This window comes from Phacochoerus africanus, chromosome 12 (genome assembly GCF_016906955.1).
Source record: "Phacochoerus africanus isolate WHEZ1 chromosome 12, ROS_Pafr_v1, whole genome shotgun sequence".
In the NCBI taxonomy this organism is placed as follows: domain Eukaryota; kingdom Metazoa; phylum Chordata; class Mammalia; order Artiodactyla; family Suidae; genus Phacochoerus; species Phacochoerus africanus.
Window position 1 is genome coordinate 23,705,673 of NC_062555.1, and position 18,663 is coordinate 23,724,335.

Below are 18,663 nucleotides of genomic sequence, written 5' to 3' on the forward strand. Positions count from 1 at the left end.
TACATTTAATATGATAATTCATATGGTGTGGCCCAAAGTATTATTTTTCTGTAGGTTTTCTATTCAACCCATCTGTTCTTTGTTTTCCTTTTCATTTTATTTGCTTTCTTTTGAATTTATTGGACATTTTAAATGATTCCACTTTATATCCTTTGTTGGATTTTTAGCTATGACTCTTTATTATTTAGTGATGGTTTTAGGATTTGTCATACACACCTTTAAGTTATCACAGTCTACTTTTAAGTGTTATTATACCACTTCATGTCCAATAAAAACCTTATGATAGAGTCCTTTCAATTCTCCACTCCAACCTTTGTGCTGTTGTTGTCAAACATTTTAATTCTGCATGTTAAAACCACACATTATATTGCTATTATATTATATTATATTGTTACTATATTGCATGTGTTATAAACCACACATTATATTGTTATTTTTGCTTTAACAGTAGCTTGTTTAAATAACAGGAAGAAATCATATATTTATTCTCATAGTTGTCACTTCCAAAGCTCTTCATTCTTTTGTGTATAGCCTTTATGATGAATTCTTTCAGCCTTTTTAAGTCTGAAAAAGGTTTTATTTCCCTTTTATCTAAAAATGATACTCTGGTTGGGTGTATAACTCTAGTTTGACAGTTTCCACTACTTTTAAAATGTTGCTCCATTGTCTCCTCACTTGTATTATTTCCAAGAAATTTGTATTCATTTTTATCTTTGTTCCTTTACATGTAACATAATTTTCCCCCTCTGGCTATTTTCAAGATTTCTCACATCCAAAAAAAAAAAAAAAGGAGTTTCCATAGTGGCACAGTGGAAAAAAAATCTAAGTTCATGAGGTTGCAGGTTCAATCCCTAGCCTCACTGAGTGGGTTAAGGATATGGCATTGCCGTGAGCTGTGGTGTAGGTCGCAGATGCAGCTCGGATCTGATGTTGTTGTGGCTGTGGTGTAGGCCGGCAGCTGTAGCTCTGATTGGATCCCTAGCCTGGGAACCTCCATATGCCGCAGGTGTAGCCCTAAAAATAGAAGAGGAAAAAAAAAAAAAAGATTTCTCTCATCATCATTGGTTTTAGGCAGTTTGATTATTATGTATTTATTCATTTATTTAGGCAATTTGGTTGTTATGTTTACCTGCTTTAGGCAGTTTGATTATTATGTTCCTTAGCGTATTTTTCTTTATGTTTCTTGTGCTGTTTGGATCTGTGGGTTGATGTTTTTCACTAAATTTGGGTAAGTATTGACCATTATTTCTTTAAATATTTTATCTGCACTACCCTCTGTGTCTTTCTCTTCAAAGACTCCAATTACACACACATATTAGGACATTTGAAGTATGTCCTAGAACTCTTTTTTTTTTTTTTGGATCTGTTTTTTGTGTATTTGTTTGTTTTAAATTTTTTCTCTATGTCATTTGGATCATTTTTATTGCCACATCTTCAAATTTACCAGTCTTTCCTTCTGCAGTGTCTAATCTGCTGTTAATCCCATCCAGTATATTTTTCATCTCATACAATATAGTTTGTATTTCTAAAGACTTGATTTGCCTATTTTAAAATAAACTCCATGTCTGTTTAACTTTTCGAACATTTTAAATACTGTCATAACTGTTTTAACACCGTTCTCTGCCAATTGTAATATCTATATCAGTTCAGAATTGGTTTCAATTATCTCTTCACTATAGTGTCATTTTCTTGCTTCTTTGCAGGCCTGTTTCTGCATTGTAGCTAGATTCACTTGTGCCATATTTTAGCTTCTACATATAAGTACTATCATATGGTATTGGTCTCTTTCTGACTTACTTCACTTAGTATGAGAATCTCTAGTTGCATCCATGTTGCTACAAATAGCATTATTTCATTCTTTTTTATGGCTTAGTAGTAGTCCATTGTATATATGTACCACATCTTCTTTATCTGTTCTTCTGTCAAGGACATTTAGGTTGTTTCCATGGCTTGGCTATTGTGAATATTTTTTTTTTTTTTGGTTATAAACATCGAGGTGCATGTACCTCTTTGAACTATAGTTTTGTTCAAACTATAGTTTTGTTCAATGGTTTTGTTTATACATGCCCAGGAGTGGACTTGCTCTATCATATGGCAGCTCTGCTTCTAGTTTTTTGAGGAGCCTCCATACTGTTTTCCATAGTGGCTGCACTAGTTTACATTCCCATCAACAGTGTGGGAGGGTTCCCTTTTCTCCACATCCTCTCCAGCATTGTTATTTGTATACTTTTTAATGATGGCCATTCCGACCAGTGTGAGGTGGTACCTCAGTGTTCTTTTGACTTGAATTTCTGTAATAATTGGCAATGTTGAGCATGTTTTCATGTGCCTTTTAGTCATCTGTGTGTCTTCTTTGGAGAGATGTCTATTTAGGTCTTCTGCTCATTCTTTGATTGGTTTTGTTTTTTGTTTTCTGTTTTTTGTTTGTTTGTTTGTTTGTTTTTTTGAGTTACTTGAGCTGTATGTATATTTTGGAAATGAATCCCTTGTTCGTCCCATCATTTGCAAATATTTTCTCCCAGTCTGTATGTTGTCTTTATTTTGCTTATGGTTTCCTTTTCTGTACAAAAGGTTGTAAGTTTGATGAGGTACCATTTGTTTGTTTTCTTTTATTTGTATTGCCTTGGAAGACTGACTTAAACATTTGTATGATTTGTGTCAGAAAATGCTTTGCCTATATTATCTTCTAGGAGTTTTATAGTTTCATGTCTTATATTTAAGTCTTTAATCCGTTTTGAGTTTATTTCTGTTTATGATGCGAAGGTGTGTTCTAACTTGATTGATTTACAAGAAGCTATCCAACTTTCCCAACACGATTTGCTGAAAAGATGGTCTTTTCTCCATTATATAGTCTTGCCTCCTTTGTCAAAGATTAATTGACCATAAGTGTGTGGCTTTATTTCTGGGCTGTCTATTCTGTATCCATATGTCTGTTCTTTTGTGCCAATACCGTGCTGTTTTGATTCCTGTAACTTCGTAGTATTGTGTGAAGTCTGGGAGGGTCATGCCTCCTGATTTTTCCTTTTTTCTCAGGATTGCTCTGGTAATTCTGGGTCTTTTATGGTTCCATATCAATTTTAGGATTATTTGTTCTAGTTCTATGAAAAATGTCCTGAGTAAGTTGACTGGGATCACATTAAATCTGTAAATCTACAGATTTGGGTAGTTTGGCCATTTTCACAATATTAATTCTTCCAATCCAAGAGCATGGGGTATCTTTCCATATCTTTGAAACATCTTTGATTTCCTTTATTAATGTTTTATAGTTCTCAGCTTATAAATTCTTCACCTTGGAGCTCCCACCGTGGCGCAGTGGTTAACGAATCTGACTGGGAACCCTGAGGTTGTGGGTTCGATCCCTGGCCTTGCTCAGTGGGTTAAGGATCTGACGTTGCTGTGAGCTGTGGTGTAGGCCTGTGGCTGTGGCTCCAATTAGACCCCTAGCCTGGGAACCTCCATATGCTGAGGGAGCAGCCCAAGAAATGGCAAAAAGACAAAAAAAAACTAAAAATAAATCTTCACCTCATTGGTCAGAGTTAATCCTAAATTCTTTTTTTTTATGTGATTTTAAAAGGGATTATTTTTTTTTTACATCTCCTTTGTGATATTTCATTGTCAGTGTAAAGAAATGCAGCTGATTTCTGTATGTTAATCCTGTATCTTGCTACCTTGCTGAATTAGTCTATCAGTTCTAGTAGTTTTGATGTAGAACAGGCCTGATTATTTTTGATTGGGTGCTGGACATTTCCATATTTTTCAAATGTTCCTAAGTTTTGTTTAGGGATGCAATTAAGTTATTTGGAAACAGTTGGATCCTATACTGTCTAACTTTTAAGATTTGTTAAGGTGGGGCCCAGTCAATTCTCAGTCTAGGGCTAAGTGTTCCTGACTGCTAAAGTGAGCCCCTTGTGAATACTCTGCCCAATGCTCTGTTAATCTTGGGGTTTTCCAGTCTGGCTATTGGGAGCAAGCCCCATTCCTGGTTATACACGAGTGCTGTGCACTGTTACCTTTCATCTCTTCAGGTGGTCAGTTCTCCAGCCGTGGGTAGTTTCCTCACATGTCTGTTCTGATCAGTACTGGGTTGAATACTTGAGGAGACCTGCTACAAATTCCCAGTTCTCTGCTCCCCAGGACTCTGTCCTGTAAGCTTTGGCCACCTCGGTCCCCTGGACTTTCAGCTCTTTCTCCTCCTCTTGAGTCTCCTCTCTGAGGTGTGGCCTGAAAACTGTCTCAAAGCAGTAAGCTGGGAATCGGGTAGTGCTCACCTCCCTGGTTTCCCAGCATCTCAGAGATGACTGTGTTTTGCTGATGGACATCTCGTGTCTTGCAAAGGGTTGTTTTGTACATTTTGATATTTTGGGGGTTATTTCATGTAGGAGGAATAATCTGGTCCCCGTTACTTCATCTAGGCTAGAAGTGGAAGTCCTCATGAGCAAGGTGATGCTTTTACCATAGCAACTGAGTGAGACTGATGCATGTGCAGCACCTGGCGCTTGGCAGATACTCAGCCAGTATTTGGGTCTTCCCTGTCTCTGCACCTGGTCATTACGTCCCGCTTTTACCTTGGGTTAGCAACCTGATAGCTGGCTGAGCTCTGGGTCACAGTCTCTGTGATGATCAAAGCAGATCATCCCTTATAGGCTATTCATGTTTTAATCTGATCAGTTTCCACTTACAAGGGGTATCCTCTAGAATTGGTCTTTAGAGTGTAGTATAGTATTCCGAATCCTGCTACACACAGGACACATAGGTACAAAGTTTATCCTCCTTTTATTAGACATTAGCCCTCTCTCTGAAATTTCATCCAATTCAACCTGCCGGAATTATTTACAGTAAGAATATCGGTAGGTTTTGGAAGGTCAGTGATGTGCAGTGGACAGAATTTAAGAGGACCATGCTGTGTGTTGTGGGAGTTTCCTACTAGGTCCTGAACGTCAACCTTTTGTGTCCTCTTTTTCTCCCCTCGGATGTCCAAAGGAGCTACATGAAGGATAGACAAGTGTTTGCCAGAACGTAACCGCTTCTTTCTTCTCTTGTCTTTTCCCCTGTGGTAGTGTCTGGAGGCCGCAGCCGCCTGCACCTCATTGATCTGGGCAGCTGTGTGAAAGCTCTTAGCAAAAATCGGGAAGGAGGCTCAGGACTGTGCCTCTCACTGTCCGCCCTGGGCAATGTCATCCTGGCTCTCGTCAACGGCAGCAAACACATCCCATACAAGTAAGTGACGCTGCTACTCAAAGAATGGGGTGAGGTAAGCATGGAGCCGAGCTGGGTGTGGGGCTCTCAGTTCCGTGACATCTGGGGAGGGGGGTGTTAGAAGAACCGTCTGGACCACATTGTGAGTTTAATGCCAGAGCCCAGCTTTCACTAACAGTTGTGTACACATGAGCTTCCAAATGCAAAAGCCATGAAAATACTTAAATTTGTCCCCATCCTGACATTAGGCTTCTCAAGTCAGTAGTAACAGGAAGTTATCTCAGTTGAGGTCTCCAGTCACGATTGCCCCTGGTAAATGATTATCGCCCTCGTACAGATGCTGTACAGGGATGAGAGCAAGGGGTGTAGGTTGAATTGCCCTTCCCTTAGGAGGAGCTGCCATATTTGGCCAATAAAAATATAGGATACCCACTTAAACTTGAATTTCAGATAAACAACAAATATCTTTTAGTATAAGTATGCCTCCCAAATTGAATGAGCTGTATGGGCATCCTGCATTTTATCTGGCAACCCTATTTAGGAGAACTTAAAAAGCTTGGGAAGGTATCACCCACCAGGATAATGCAGATGGTTATTTCACTTCCAAGATCCTTTCCCTAGATCTGTTATGTGCTCCCAGGAAGTGAAATTAGAACTGCTCCTATGTCTGGAATAGCCAAAGCCTTGCCATATTATCTGCGTCCATGAGGACCCAGCTCTGGAGCCACCCTCACTGCCATCACCCCACTGCCACTGGACAATGTGGTGATGGGGAGGTGGGTGCCCTCCTGTTTTTCCAGGCCCTGCCAAGGTCCTGCTGCAGCTTTCACTAGCCATCCGAACCTTTGCATCGCATATACTGAGGGCTGTAGCTATATATCTTATCTCTATCACAAGGATAGAGGCTCAGAGTGATATGTGTGTGACCAGGTTTTGTAAAATTTGTAGTACTATAGCCAATAACCAATAAGAATAATCTGGTTGAGCCTATCCTAACTTGTTTAAATGGAAATAACACTGACCTTACAGAGTTGCCATGAGGATTAAACAAATACACAGTCCATGGAATCATTTTTATAATCTATAAAATCCTACAAGATGCAAGTTATTGTTGTGGGACGGAAAAGCTCAATCAGGGAGTTGGTTCTACAGTAACTGAGATTCGGGACACGTCCTTGTGTTCTCCTAACCTTCTGCTCTAAGGTGACACCCATGCTGTGATTTTATTCTCTACCAGGAAGATTGGCTTTAGGAGCTTCAATAGAGATTGTTCATACTGGCTGCCTCCATTCTCGAAATTTGGAATCCTAGGATAAACCCGAAAATGGCTTTTCCAGCCCGGTGAAGATTCTTTTATAGGAGTAAAAAAAAAAAAAAAAAAAAAACCTCAAGGGGCAGGTTTACAAAATTTCATCCTTGATCCAGTGTGATCTCTACAGGTGTCTTTGTCCACCTGTAGAGATGGAAGGAAGAAAGGAAGGGAGGGAGGAAGAGAGAGAGGAAGGAAGGAAGGAAGGAAAGGAGGGAGAGAAAGAGAGAGGAAGGGAAAAAAGAAAGGTCTGGCGAGGTACTGTCAAGGTTGGAGATCTTAGCAAGAAAGGAAAGAGCTCCCGGCTCCCATTGCTTTCCCATCCATAGAAAGGAGACCATGTCTCTTGGTGACAATTTAATAGACCGTGAGGTAGGCGCGATTCAAAATCCCACCTTATGAGGTCACTGATGATGTATTTTACTTATATAGCTCTCACATTGTTTCTGTAGAGTGACATGCTTTTATGACTTCAATAAATATTTGTTGAAGTGATGGTGGGAGGAATGGACAAATGTAAGCAAATGAAATTACTTTTACTTTAGATAAAGTAACCTCTTTCTGGTTCGCGTCGGGGTGTGTTATAAACATATAGGGAAACATTGAGAATTGTTTTTATTCATAGTTCAAGGTCTCTTGTTAAATTAAACATATCTAGCATCAGCTGGCTGCAGTGACCAGCTACCTGCCCCCTTGGGAGGGCTGACAAAGTGAAAAACCTCCGTTCGCTGTTCTCTGCAGACATCTGTCTGTGTCTGGTCCCTTCCTCCCTTTCTGTCTCTGAGGGAATGATGATTGACGTGTTTGTATGGCTGAAGGAGGCACAGACTGAACAGGAACGTGGCGTCTGCATAAGACGCAGGCAGGGAGTTGTCTCCCACCATCAGCATCCTCCTGGGGGGAGCTTGCAGAGCTGCCCGAGGCTCGGTGCCAGGAAACGTGGTGGCCTGGCCATCCATCCAGCTTGGGTCCTTCCCAAAACATTCGTTTGCAGTGCACTTGTGCAGCAGTTCTGCCAGCCCTCGGACCTTCCGGTCCTTTCATCATTGCATATGAGCTTTAGGACCGTTGCTGTAATATTGTTTCAGATTCTCCACCACAGCATATATTCAATATTTGGTTCTGCAAATCCACTTGCAAAGTGATTCGTCAACTAGACCCTACCCTCTTTCGAGGGACAGGAAGATAAGCCAAAGATTGACTCAAATCACACAGCCAGTTGGTGGCGGGATTAAACCGCATCACTTTTCACAGCCTGGGAGACCTTGGTGGTTCCTTGCCAATCCACCACCCCCCACCCTCATCAAGCTCTGTAACATATTAGCTGCCTTTGCTCTGCACAGCAGGCGGTCTTCGGCACAGCAGGATGGCCCGGATTTCTCTTATCAATTCAGTCAGCGCTCCAAAGCCACATCACACAGCGTTTTGCTAGCATACTAAACACCTTTCCCTCGTCAAACCTTGTCTTTGCTCTAGGATCCTGAGACAGGGAGGTTTTCTGCCCTGGCAGCTTCCTCTTATTCCTGTTCACTACAGGGAAGAAAAAAAAAAAGGAAAACCAACTTCCACATTCGTGCCCCTCCCCCACCTTCCCAAACACACAGAAACCCACTTCATTTGTCACCCTGACAGTTCCGTGCTTGGAACCTGCAATACCTGTGTTTGCTTCTGGGAAATTAACTGGAATGCGCAGAGGCGATGTAGCCTGTCCTCGTCCCTCTTCATCATCCTGCCCAACTCTCTGTCATGTGAACGAGCCCGAGAGTGAGTTTGGATTCATTACCCATCCCGGGCACTCCCACGGCCACCCTAGGTGTGCCCCAGCTGGTTTTGACTTTGCAAGTGATCTTGCCTTTCTAGATGGCCGATGCAGGTGCAGAACGGGTTTCCCCGCCTCGGCCATGGCACAGCACAGGCTCGATCAGCGCCCCCGAACGGCGACACCATTCAGAAAGCCGTGCAGAACAGAAGGCAGGGGGACCACCAAGGGCGTCCACGCCCCGAGGCACAGACAGGCTGCACAAAGTGCTCCCTAACCTCAGGGAGTTTCCTCTCTGGGGAACCTACCCTAGTCGTAAGCATTTTGACACTGCGTTTGCCAGTTTCCTCCCATGGCTCATTCCAGCCCTGTGCTCTTCCTCCCCGCTTCCTGGGCACCAAGGTTTCCCATGCCGTAAATAAGGAAAAATAGGCAGAGGCATCCTGCTGGAAAGCCGTGTTGCAGGCACACACCACAGGACCTGGCCCCTGGAGGAGCCACCACGAGAATCTCTCAGGGAGAACTTAGCTTTGGCTCAAGTGCTGTTGGGTCCCAGGGGATCTGCAGGACGGCAGTCTCTCCAGAGACATGGAAAATTCTACCCACCACTCAGTTCTCTCGAAATAGCACGTTGGGACCCTTTTAGCTCATCTGGTAAGGGAGAAGCATGCCGCAATACTTTAAGCCTCAAGTTTTCCTTCATTTATACCTATCTGCTCCACTTAGAGAAAGAATGACTTTAATGGGTCAAACGGTCTATTTGATTATTTGCCAGCAAGATGGTATCCCCTGTTTCCGAACAACAGATTTTTACTTTACAGTTGGGGTTTTTAAACCTTTTTAAAAATGTTTCTTTGATTGAGGTATAGTTGATTTACCCTGTTGTGTTAATTTCTGCTGTACAGCAAAGCGATTCGGTTATACATGCATATTCTTTTTCATTCTGTTTTCCATTATGGTGTCTCGTAGGATGCTGACTATCGTTCCCTGTGCTGCACAGGAGGACCTGGTTGTTTATTCATTTGATGTATAATATAAGCAACAGATATTTTCTCATGTCCTGGCTTCCGTCGAAGAGGTCATGGAGACTCCTTCTGTGACCCTCTTGTGTTGTCATTGTCTGAGATACTCTTCCCAAGTCTATTTGAAGCATGGCTCTACAGTAACAATCCCATGACAGGAGTTCCCACCTGGCTCGGCAGAAACGAATCCGACTAGGATCCATGAGGTTGCAGGTTCGATCCCTGGCCCCACTCAGTGGGTTAAGAATCTGGTGTTGCCTTAAGCTGTGGTGTAGGTTCCAGACGTGGCTCGTATCTGGTGTTGCCGTGGCTGTGATATAGGTCGGCGGCTGTAGTTCTGATTCGACCCCTAGCCTGGGAACCTCCCAATGCCTTGGGTATGGCCCTAAAAAAGCAAAAAAAAAAAAAAAGTCCCATGATGGAAGTGGGGCTTGATATCTTTCTTTTATGTGTTTGGTCTGTGTTTCAGACCAAGACCTAATCCTTGTGTGTTCCAGTCGGTCACTGACAAGCTCTGGGACTCAATCAGCTGATTCCCTTTGAAGAAGCAGATGGAGGCTATGGCTGTCTGTTGTCATGAGCTTCCATCTGCAAGCAAACACCACTGCAGGGACTGCTTCAGGAGGCGATTATTGGGAGTTCCCTTCATGGCTCAGCAGTTAACGAACCTGAAAAGGATCCATGAGGATTCGGGTTCAATCCCTGGCCTCCCTCGGTGGGATAAGGATTCAGCATTGCTATGAGCTGTGGTTGTAGGTTGCAGAGATGGCTGGGATCCCACGTTGCTGTGGCTATGGCTCCAATTCAACCCCTAGCCTGGAAACTTCCAAGTGCCGCAGATGTGGCCCTAAAAAGCAAAAGAATAAAAGCGGTTATTCAGGAGTTCCCACTGTGGCACTGAGGGTTAAGGATCCAGCATGACCTCTGCAGTGTCTCAAGTTGCTGCTGAGGCACTGGTTCGATCGCCAGCCCAGCGCAGTGGATTTTAAGGATCCATTGTTGCCGCAGCTGTGGTGTAGATCACAGCTGTGGCTCAGATAGCATCCCTGGCCTGGGAACTTCCATGTGCTGCAGGTGCAGCCAGAAGGAAAAAGAAAAGAAGTGGTCCCTCAAGAAGGACGAAAGGATGCCCCCCATCTGCGTCTGGACGGGAGCACTTGTCCTCCTGTGGCCCCAGTGAGGAGGGAGGGAGCAAGGTCACGCTGAAGAGAGAAGTAGAATCAGAGCACCACACTTCAATCAAACCAGCATGGAAGCTCAAATTCGGGAGCTCCTGCTGTGGCAGTGTCTTGGGAGTGCTGGGACTCTGGTTCGATCCCTGGCGCAGCACAGTGGGCTGAGGATCTGGTGTTGCCATAGCTTCAACTTAGGTTGAGACTGCATTTCAGATCTGATCCCTGGCCTGGGAGCTCCATAGGCAGCAGGGAAGCCAAAAATGAAAAAAGAAAGAAGGCGGGGGGTCAGGGAGGGAAGGAAGAGGAAGGAAGGAAGGAAGGAAGGAAGGAAGGAAGGAAGGAAGGAAGGAAGGAAGGAAAGAGAGAGAGAGAGAAGGAAGGAAGGAAAGAAAGAAAGAAAGAAAGAAAGAAAGAAAGAAAGAAAGAAAGAAAGAAAGAAAGAAAGAAAGAAAGAAAGAAAGAAAGAAAGAAAGAAAGAGAGAAAAGAAAGGGGACTGAAATTCAATCCATGACTGTTGAGAAATGACATTTTATAAACAGAGGCAGCATTTTCAGAATGTGAACACCTCTTCTCATCCATGAGAGGGTGTGATGTCGGGACCTGCAGGCAAGACCCCAACCAGCAGGCCTAAGGTGGTTCGTGAGGCCTTTACAGGACCTGCATCTCTGAAGAAAGTGGGCCTCCCTCTGTTTTGCTTTGAGAAATATCATCTTCCAGCAGCCGTTTAGATATTGGGTTGTCTCTGTGTTCTCAGAACTGGAAACCCACTCAGTGTCTGGGAAGCTAGAGAAGGAATCCTGGCTGCAATACTCTGTTCCCCTGACTCACACAGGAGATGAAAAGTTTGTCCTTCTGGACTCAAATGCATATTATTTACAACAAGATCTGTTCCAGAAAAAATGCAAAGGGATCTCAATTCTACAGATTTGCTTCAGATAGCATGGGATAGAGAGAAGCTTGGTGTAAGAATCTTGTGTGTGTGTGTGCGTGTGAGAGAGAGACAGAGAGAGACAGAGAGAGACAGAGACACACACATATGCATATTTAGCAACCTTTAAATGTACATTAATGCTGTATTATCTCCTCCTGATTTACGGGGAGAGCATCCATTTAGAACTATTTGCACAGAATCCAGATACCAGTTTATAGCGTTCCCTGTTTAGAAATAAAATAACCAAAGTCTCAGGTTGCCAAGCAACTGCAGCCATGATCATTCTTCGTGTTGCTGCTTCAAAACTATCCATTTTTATACATTTTAATGACTGTTAGGATGCAAAGAAAGCGAGTTCAGAAAATCACCCGGACACATCCTGTCTCCTCTGTATGAGATGTGGGCATTCTTCTTTCCTTTCTTCATTCCCTCCCATGTCCATTTGCTTCCCTGGCCAGTGGGATCTTCACATTTAATTATGGAAATTTCTAGAGATGGGCTATCATTTTCTTAAGAGTTGAGGCATCAACTACCAGGAAAGGAACGCTTCCAGATTTACTGCAGAAGCATGCTGGTCACTCAGAGAGGCATGAGGCTGCCTGGAATCGGTTGGGGTCCCAAGTCCTGGGTTCGAGCAGCGGTCCTTCCACCACTGGTCTGACGCATCAACTCTGCACATCGTCATCCTTGGTCTTCTCGGGAGGACCCCTTGCTGCCCCCTCGTGGCATCGCTGACCTGGGAGCAGGGGTTGTCAGGCCCCCAACTCAATCATCTTCCTTGGCAGCAGAGCCCCGGCGGAGATTATACTTCGTTGACGACGTTTTAGTCCCTCTCGGGTAGCAGGTGTGAAGCCTGAGTGGAAGTCAGGAGGCTTCGTCATTTCCGCTTTGGCTTTTCAAGAGGCTTTCTTCCTTTATGTGCAGTTTCCGGGAGTATCAATCAGAACCAGTCGCCACATAGATACCAGGGTATGGTTGAATGTGAAAATTCTGGGAGTTCCCGCTGTGGCTCAGCAGAAACAAAACCTGCTAGTGTCCATGATGAGGCAAGTTCAGATCCCGCATGGCTGTGGCTGTGGCTGGCAGCTGCAGCTCCAGTTCGACCTGGGAACTTCCGTATGCCACAGGCGAGGCCCTAAAAAGAAAAAAAAAAAAAAAAAGCAAGAAAATGAAAATTCTCCATCAGCTTAATCCTGGCAGAGCGAAAGGAGGTCTCCTCCTGTTCCCCCACCAGCATAGTCCCCAGGACTCAGAATTGGGTCCACAGACAGTCCCTTCCCCGGGGAAGCCACACAGAGGAATGTGTGTGACCGTGTGACCTCCAGGGAGACAGGCAGACAGACAGACAGATACCATCGGGCTGTATGGGCCTGTGGCCATATTTACCAGCCTTACCAGTCACATCTTTTTCTTCCCGTTTGACACAGTAAATAAAAGAGTGGAAAGAAGGGTGGGAACGTTATTCTCGGTCTTTCCAAGGGGTTAGAGATCCCTAATTTATGGACTTGCTGGGTCACAGGGAGAAGGGGAGAATCATTTCCAATACTCGTTTGCTGGGTCTCCAGCTCCATACCAGTAGCTAGCATGGGCGTGCAGGAGCTCTGGGTGACAGCGTGATGCCGACAGCTCGGAGTCATTGTTCCCTGGTTGTGCCTGCTTCCGGGGTGTTTAATTCTGCCACCAGTCTCATGGCTTCAGTGCCACTCTGATCATACTCGTGTTACAGAAGAGGAACCTGAGACGAGGCGGGAGTGACTTGTGTTTACACGGCTGGTAGGCAACAGGGCTTCTCCATGACCTCCTGGTACCACCACGTCCCAACACAGGGTCCAGGATGCTGTGCTGCTCAATCAGGATTTGAGATAACAGATGCGGTCAGACAGTGGATCAGATGTATCTGCAGAGCTGAAACATGTGCCATCAGTTATAAGTGAAAGCATATGAGTTCAAGGCATGGGACCAGCTGTGGCCAGCTGTCCGTTCAGGGTCAGTCTCCTGGCCTCGCCTTTTTAATGGGACAGCCAAGCTGGATGACTCCCAGCTAATTGCAACAGCAAGGAAACAGGGAAGATGAGGATGGGGACGAAATCACCCTTCTAGAACCTAAGCCACTTGGCAGGACTGAATCAGAAATATTGACAGGGCCTGAGGTAGCAGGTTGGAAAGCCAGCCTCATTAAAGGGCTCCCAGAGGGGCCCCAGAGTCCCCATCCCATATTCTGGACACCACCAGTGGACAGCCCAGCCAGTCTCAGCTCTGTCAAAAGCTTTCTTCTCTTCCTTCCTTTTTTTTTTTTTTCCACAGCCACATCCACAGCATAGGGAAGTTCCCAGGCTAGGGGTCAAATCAGAGCTGCAGCTACCAGCCTACACCACAGCCACAGCCAGGCCAGATCCGAGCCACGTCTGTGACCTACACCACAGCTCAAGGTAACACCAGGTCCTTAACCCACGGAGCGAGGCCAGGGATCGAACCGGCATCCTCTTGTATACTAGTGAGGTTTGTTTCTGCTGAGCCACAGTGGGAACACCCTTCTTCTCTTTCTCAGTTTCGGGAATCTTTCTCAGGTTTGAGCCTGAAAGTTCGTGTAGCCGTTTCATGTGCCCTGTTCATGGGGAAAACCGCAGGATGCTCAGATGCTGGCAGGATGCTCAGATGCCTTGCAGCGTGGGTTGGGACGAGGCTGCAGCAGGAGAGGTGTGACCGTTCCCCACGCTGGAGCCTGAACACGGGGCACGGCTCCCCGATAAGACAGGTTCCATCCCTGTTCTCCTCTGGTGGTGGTTCCTGGGGGTGCGCTGAAGTCTTCCGGAGTGAGCAGATTCCTTTTACAAGAGGAGGGGTTATCACACAGGCTTCGATGTCTTCTGTCGTCTTCGTCGACAGAAAGGTGAAAAAGAGACAGGCAGGAGGTGAGAATGACGGCAAGGCTGTCAGGGCCAGAGATAAGGAGCTCCCTCCAACACCGGGCTAAGAATAGCAGCTCGGGGCATTTCCACACTCGGCAGATAAGGCCATCAGTCTCGCAATGGGACCTTGTGACGTTTTTTCAGGCCGGGCTCTCAGAGAAATACGTGAAATCAGACACGTGTGGTTTCCAAAAGAGAGGAAGTGGGACACGGGCGGGGGAGGTGACGCCGAGCTGAGACCAGGGGAGGCAGGTGGTTACACCCGGCCCACTGCTCACCTCCCAACACGCAGGCACTCTTCCTGCAGTTTGCATTGTCCACCAGCCAAATTGGAGGAACCAGTCTTACTCCTTCTCTACCCCAGAAATGTGGCAGGTGTCGTTGGGAGGTCTGTGTTCGCCCTTTAAAGAAACACGCGTCAAAAGCGAACATATGATTGTTTTAATGTATTTCCAAATGTTGTAACCCAGACTGACCTGGCACCATCGTATCTTTTCAGCTGTTTCTTGATTTTGATTTTTCTTTCTTTTTTTAGGGCAGCACCCAAGGCATATGGAAGTTCCCATGCTAGGGGTTGAACTGCAGGGGCCGCTACCGGCCTGTGCCCCAACCACAACAGCACCAGATCTGAGCCGCAGCTCGTGGCAATGCCAGATCCTTAACCCACTGATCGAGGCCAGGGATCAAACCCGCATCCTCATGGATGCTGGCTAGATTCTTAACCAGCTGAGCCACAACGGGAGCTCCTCTGTTTCTTGATTTTTAAAGTATGCATCTCTTTTGGCCAAATGGATTATAATTACCTTTTGTTACAATAGAAGCTTCGTGCATTTTTCAACAAGAGTTTGTGTGCCTGATGTGCCAGGGTGCTGTCAGATACAGGCATTCAGTTTAAGACACTCCAGCCCTGAGAACTGTGCACAAAGAGAGAAGGAATGGATCCCTTAGGAAATGAATGACCCCGCCCACCACCTCCGTCAATGAGGCCTCCAGGCCTGGGGGTGAGCAGAGGTTGCCGTGCCCTGCATTGTGTCTGTGTGGCCCACTGGCCACAGTGATCCAAATATTTAAAGATACAAATTTAAATACAAGCCATGCACCTCTGGTGCTGAGCCAGGCACAGTGAGTGATGTGTTCCAAGACTGAAGCAAAACCTGAATGTGTTAGATTTCACTGAAGAAGGGTTTTCCTTCCAAAGAGACTTTTAAGGCTGATCTTAATGGTACAGATTTCAACTTAACACTTTAGATCCCAAGTGATACAGAACGTGTAAGTCCCTTACTCTTGGAACACAGGGTGTAAGTCCCTTACTCTTGGAACACAGAATGCAAGGTGCATTCTGGCCCCAACGACCTGACTGAGGAGTTTAAGTGCCTGATTTTTTGTTACACGTCTGGAGGAGGCTGCCAAAAACATACAGGAAATAATTTGAGAACTATGTCGCAGCATATGCATAAGTTCTTTTATCCATTTAGGCATTTATTCACTGTTCGTTCAGAAACACTTCTTGGGCCCCTTTCCGTGTGCAAGAATAACACAGATGATCACCACTCAGACAATTTACCATCTAGTGGAGATACAGACATAACAGTCAAGTCCTACACCTGGTACTATGTGAACACCAGTGTTTAACCCCCACCGTGGAAAGAGGGATTTAAAAAAGGATGTGGGATTTGTCTTTCTCTTCCTGACTTCAGTTAGTATGTGAATCTCTAGTTGCATCTATGTTGCTGCAAATGGCATGCTTTTGTCCTTTTTTATGGCTGAGTAGTATTCCATCGTATATATGTACCACATCTTAAACCACTCATCTGTCAATGGACATTAGGTGGTTTCCATGTCTTGGCTATTGTGAACAGCACTGCAGAGAACCTGGTGGTGTATGGAATTTGGGGGTGGTAGATGCAAACTATTACATTTAGAATGGATAAGCCATGAGGTCCTACTGTGCAGCACAGGGAACTCTATCCAGTCTCTTGGGCTAGACCATGATGGAAGAGAGAGCAAGGAAAAGAATGTATATATATGTATGACTGGGTCAGTATGCTGTACAGCAGAAATTGACCCAGCACTGTAAATCAATTATACTCTAGTAAAAATGAAATTAAAAAAAAAAAAGGCTGAGGGAATCTGAAATATTATAGTAAAGGCTGTCCCAGCAGAGGTGGTGATCCCAAAGCTCTCTTCATGTACTCCCACTCTTTTTCCATTCATTCTCACCCTCTGCATTTTCCCAAGGTTCCCACCATCCATCCTTAAGCACCTGAGCTGTTCAGAGCCATTCTGTCATTCGCTAGATGATGTAGACACTGCCTGACACAAATCATGATAAACCACTGAGCCAAAGGCAAGACTCCGAATCCTCGGCTAATTGTTATCTTTCATGATAACTAATCATCATATCACAAGTCATGTTGCCACCAGAAGAAAACATCCAGAGGGGGAGGGCTCTAGGTTAGTTCAGGGCCAATGCACAGAGAACCCAAGATGCCCTTGGGTTCGTACATGGTTACTCAAGGAGAGCTTGATTTAGGCACAATTAGGCATGAGAAGGGACAGAGCATACAAATGAGTTGGGGCTTAATTCATTTAAAAACTGTCTTGAACATTAATAGCGCTTCAATCAGAGTATCCAACCATAAATTCTCACCTGTTTCACAACTGGTTCAGGCTCAATTGAGCATTAATAGATTTTTGGGGGGTCCATGCAAATGAGATGATAATTCATTTCATGTGTAATTGAACAATTTTCAAATAGTTATATTCACGGAGCAGTTAGGTTGTACCAAATTGTCTAAGGTACCTAGTAATTTTTTAAACTAAAACAGAGCTGAATTTCATTTAAAAAAATTTTTTTTACATTTTTATTTTTGTTGTTGTTGTTCTTTTCAGGGCCGCACCCGTGGCCTATGGAAGTCCACAGGCTAAGGGTGAATTGGAGCTGCAGTTGCCGGCCTACACCCCAGCCACAGCCACAGGGGATCCGAGCCACATGTCTGCTTATAGCAACACCAGATCCTTCCCCCACAGATGGAGACCAGGGATTGAACCCGAGTTCTCATGGCTACTAGTCAGTAGTTGAGCCACTACAGGAACTTGCATTTCATTTTGATGCACAAAGAAAGAACTGGAGAAATAGAGGTGGTTCTGGTACATTTGATACTACATTTGAAGAATATTAGACCTTAAGAGACTTTGTGATACTCCTTTGGGGCAACAACCCCAATTGCTATTTACTTTCGTTTGTCCTTACCATTCTTTCTTCTCTTTCCCCCCACCTGAAATCAGTAAAAATGTTGAGGATGTCTAGATATGGATAAAAGGAGGTGTGTGAGGGCCCCCAGTTTATACGCATATGCACCTCCTAGTTTTGTGCCAATTTTACTGACAGTTAAATACATCCGTCCTAAAAGTGCTATCTGAGATCTTTCCTCCAAACCACTTATCTTATTTCTCTCATGAACTTGTCATCCCTGAGCAGGAAATCCCACGCTGAGGACTCACTGCAGTTGGTTGTTTGTCTTGCGAGGATTTTGTGTAGTTTCCTAAAGAAAATCCAAGGACGGCCCTAAGGGCCCATGCAAGTACCCACTGCTTCCTTCTGAGGATTCTTTCTGGTGAAGGCAGAGGAGGTTTTAGTTTCATCGGCTCCCTGCACACGCTGCCAGAAGGTGCTTTTCTTTTCTTCATTTTCTTTTTGGACCACCCTGCGGCATATGGAGTTCCCAGGCCAGCCGTCAGATTCGAGGCACCGTCTCCACCTGGGTGCTGCCACTGCACCCAGTGTGCTGAGCTGGGGATCAAACCGGCAACCCAGTGCTCCCAAGAATGTGCTTTTAGTTAGTTAGTTAGTTTTGTGTTTGTCTTTTTAGGGCCACACCTGCGGCACATGGAGGTTCCCTGGCTAGGGGGTCCCATCAGAGCTGTTGCTACCAGCCTACGCCAGAGCCACAGCAATGCAGGATCCAAGCCGCGTCTGCCACCTACACCACAGCTCACAGCAACGCTGGATCTTTACCCACGGAGAGAGGCCAGGGATCAAACCGGCAACATCATGGTTCCTAGTTGGATTCGTTTCCGCTGCGCCACGACGACGGGAACTCCGAATGTGCTTTTAAAATGCAATTCTGGGAGTTCCCACAGTGTGAGTGCAATGCCAGAACCCAGTGGGTTAGGGATCCAGCATTACTGCAGCTATGGCTTAGGTCACAATTATGGCTTGGATCTGATCCCTGGCCTGGGAACTCCATATGCCACGGGGCAGTGAAAAACTAAAAACTAAAAACTATATTGTTTAGTTTTGTCTGGTTTTAAACTTTACATATATGAAAATGTACTCTCTCCCTAGCCCTTCTATAACT

At 45.0% G+C, this 18,663-nt stretch overlaps 1 protein-coding gene across 2 annotated transcripts in view; it reads left to right on the forward strand.

Annotated features, from left to right (window-relative positions):
- The window catches only part of KIF26B (kinesin family member 26B), a 507,916-nt gene that overhangs the window by 445,435 nt on the left and 43,818 nt on the right, over window positions 1-18,663 (forward strand). For both annotated transcript variants that reach the window (XM_047754531.1, XM_047754532.1), the window contains one exon: window positions 5,058-5,217. In XM_047754531.1, coding sequence (XP_047610487.1) covers window positions 5,058-5,217 — 160 coding nt within the window. The remainder of the gene's footprint in view (window positions 1-5,057; window positions 5,218-18,663) is intronic.